The sequence below is a fragment of the Nansenia antarctica genome (assembly GCF_963989245.1).
Source record: "Nansenia antarctica genome assembly, chromosome: 18".
Lineage (NCBI taxonomy): Eukaryota > Metazoa > Chordata > Actinopteri > Argentiniformes > Microstomatidae > Nansenia > Nansenia antarctica.
In genome coordinates this window covers 1,475,737-1,478,236 of record NC_137691.1, presented here as the reverse complement: position 1 = coordinate 1,478,236, position 2,500 = coordinate 1,475,737, and the positions used below count along the sequence as shown (strand labels likewise).

Sequence of the window (2,500 nt, the reverse complement as noted above, 5' to 3'; positions counted from 1 at the left end):
CTGTGGCTCTTCTTTGAGATGCAGTGTGTGTGTGTGTGTGTGTGTGTGTGTGTGTGTGTGTGTGTGTGTGTGTGTGTGTGCGTACCATGTTATCACCATGACCGTGTGCTGCCTGGGTATTGATAAGACTTCAGGTAGATGCTAACAAAACACGGTGCAGCAGCTTTCAGTCACGCTGCTGCATGCTCCTGGAACAAACTCCCTGAAGAAATCAAACAGGCCCAAACCCTTAAAATATTTAAATCTAAGCTAAAAAACCTTCATGTTTTGCACCAGTTATGATTAAACACAAACACTTCTATCAATGTCTTTTTTCCATTAACTATTGTCTTTTTAAATGTTTTATCTATTTACTTCTTATATTTGCTTTTATTCATTGTAATTTGTATATTCTTATGCTATCCTCTTGCTGTATTTTTAAATAATGCATGTAAAGCACTTTGAATTGCCCCTGTTGTATTAAATGTGCTGTACAAATAAACTTGCCATGCCTTGCCTATGATCAGGGTTAGGGTGGTTAAGGTTAGGGCTGGGTCAGGGTTAGGGCAGGGTTAGGGCTGGGGTACCTGCTATGATCAGGATTAGGGTTAGGGCTGGGTCAGGGTGGTTAGGGTGGTTAGGGCTGGGGTACCTGCTATGATCAGGGAGGCCCTCTGGGTGGGGTTCCTGCCGTGTTTGACCCTGTAGGCGTTGATCTCCTCCTCCACGTCCTGCAGCCTGCGGAGGGCGTCCAGCAGGTTCCTCCTCCTTTTCTTCTTCACCGTCTTGCAGAGCTCCGCCTCGCCGGCCAGCCGCCGCGCCGCCTCCACGATCTTCCGCTGCAGCGCAAACCTGCTCTCCAGGTTCCTCAGGTGGGGGTCCTGGAACACAGCGTCAGGGTTAAGCCTGGTACACAGCATCAGGGTTAAGCCTGGTACACACATACACAGCGTCAGGGTTAAGCCTGGAACACAGCGTCAGGGTTAAGCCTGGTACACACACACTGGAACACAGCGTCAGGGTTAAGCCTGGTACACACACACTGGAACACAGCGTCAGGGTTAAGCCTGGTACACACACACTGGAACACAGCGTCAGGGTTAAGCCTGGTACACACACTGGAACACAGCGTCAGGGTTAAGCCTGGTACACACACAGCCTGGAACACAGCGTCAGGGTTAAGCCTGGTACACACACAAAGATAATCTGGCCGATTTCCCCCCTTCCGACCAAGGACAGCAAACGCCCGATTATCGGATGGCTCTAAAGATTATCGGATGGCTCTAAAGATTATCGGATGGCTCTAAAGATTATCGGATGGCTCTAAAGATTATCGGATGGCTCTAAAGATTATCGGATGGCTCTAAAGATTGTCGGATGGCTCTAAAGATTGTCGGATGGCTCTAAAGACTATCCTACAAGATTATCCTGTGGTGTGAGGTGTGTTAAGAGTCCATTTCTCCCGACAATCTGCCCCGGAAAATGGTCGGGGCCGACAATCGTAAATGTTAAACGTGTTCAATATTTACGACCCAAAATCCTCATGTGTGTGGGCAACTCCCGACTCCCGACAACTCCTGACTAGGGTTGCCAGATGGGCTCAGGTTTTTTTGTGGTGGAATTAGCGGTTTTAGACTGTGGTTAGGGTGGAAAATGTCAATCCTATCTGGCAACCCTGCTCGCGAGTCCGATTGTGACGTGGTTAAGATTTAGAAAATTCTTATGTGTGTACCCGGCTTTAGGACTAACCTCATCTTAGGGTTAGGGTTAGGACTAACCTCATCGTAGGGTTAGGGTTAGGGCTGGGTTAGGGTTAGGACTAACCTCATCGTAGGGGAAGAGGTCGTCCAGTTTGAAGGCCGTGCCCATGCGGCGGCGTACGGGGGGGGCCGTCTCCCCCGGGCCGAGGGGGTACTCCGGAGGCAGCTTGCCTGTCAGCTCCTGGACACCAGAAACAACAACAAGGTTAGCGGGAAATAAAAAATAAACAGAAATATCGTCACGTACAAACAGCTGAGTGTCAGTTAGGGTTAGGGTTAGGGTTGGGGTTGGGTTAGGGTTGGGGTTGGGGATGCAGGGGTGCAAACTGGTGATGGCCCAAAAAGGTGACATTTTTCTTTTGCCTGAAAACTAAGAAAATGATCAATGCGTGGCTAACCTTAGAGGATAATTTTTTTCAGGGGGCGGGGGATAGCGCTAGCACTAATGGTGCTAAATGGATATCGCTAGCACTAACGGTGGTCTAACAATGATGCGCGTGTAAGTAGCGGCAGCCCTGACCTTAACACCTGCAGAATTACTTCGAAAACTGTTTACTGTGACTGTAAACACTACGCTGTCTGGAACTGTACCAGCTCCCTGAAGCTAAAAGTTATTTCAACAGCAGCAGAGTTTAGCAGACAGGAAGATTAGTTAGCTCACGCATCATGTGACTTGGATGAGACTTAGACACCCCCCCCCCCCCCACACCCAAAATATATTTTTTGCAAATCTACACGATTCACATGGATGACCTATTTTG

The 2,500-nt window shown here is 48.7% G+C and overlaps 1 protein-coding gene across 1 annotated transcript in view; it reads right to left on the bottom strand.

Annotated features, from left to right (window-relative positions):
- frmd4ba (FERM domain containing 4Ba) overlaps nt 1–2,500 on the bottom strand; it is a gene marked incomplete at its 5' end in the record, with an annotated part of 37,133 nt that overhangs the window by 9,566 nt on the left and 25,067 nt on the right. Inside the window, 2 exons of the mRNA XM_080548476.1 lie at nt 632–860; nt 1,804–1,920. Of these exons, the coding sequence (XP_080404602.1) occupies nt 632–860; nt 1,804–1,920 (346 nt within the window). The remainder of the gene's footprint in view (nt 1–631; nt 861–1,803; nt 1,921–2,500) is intronic.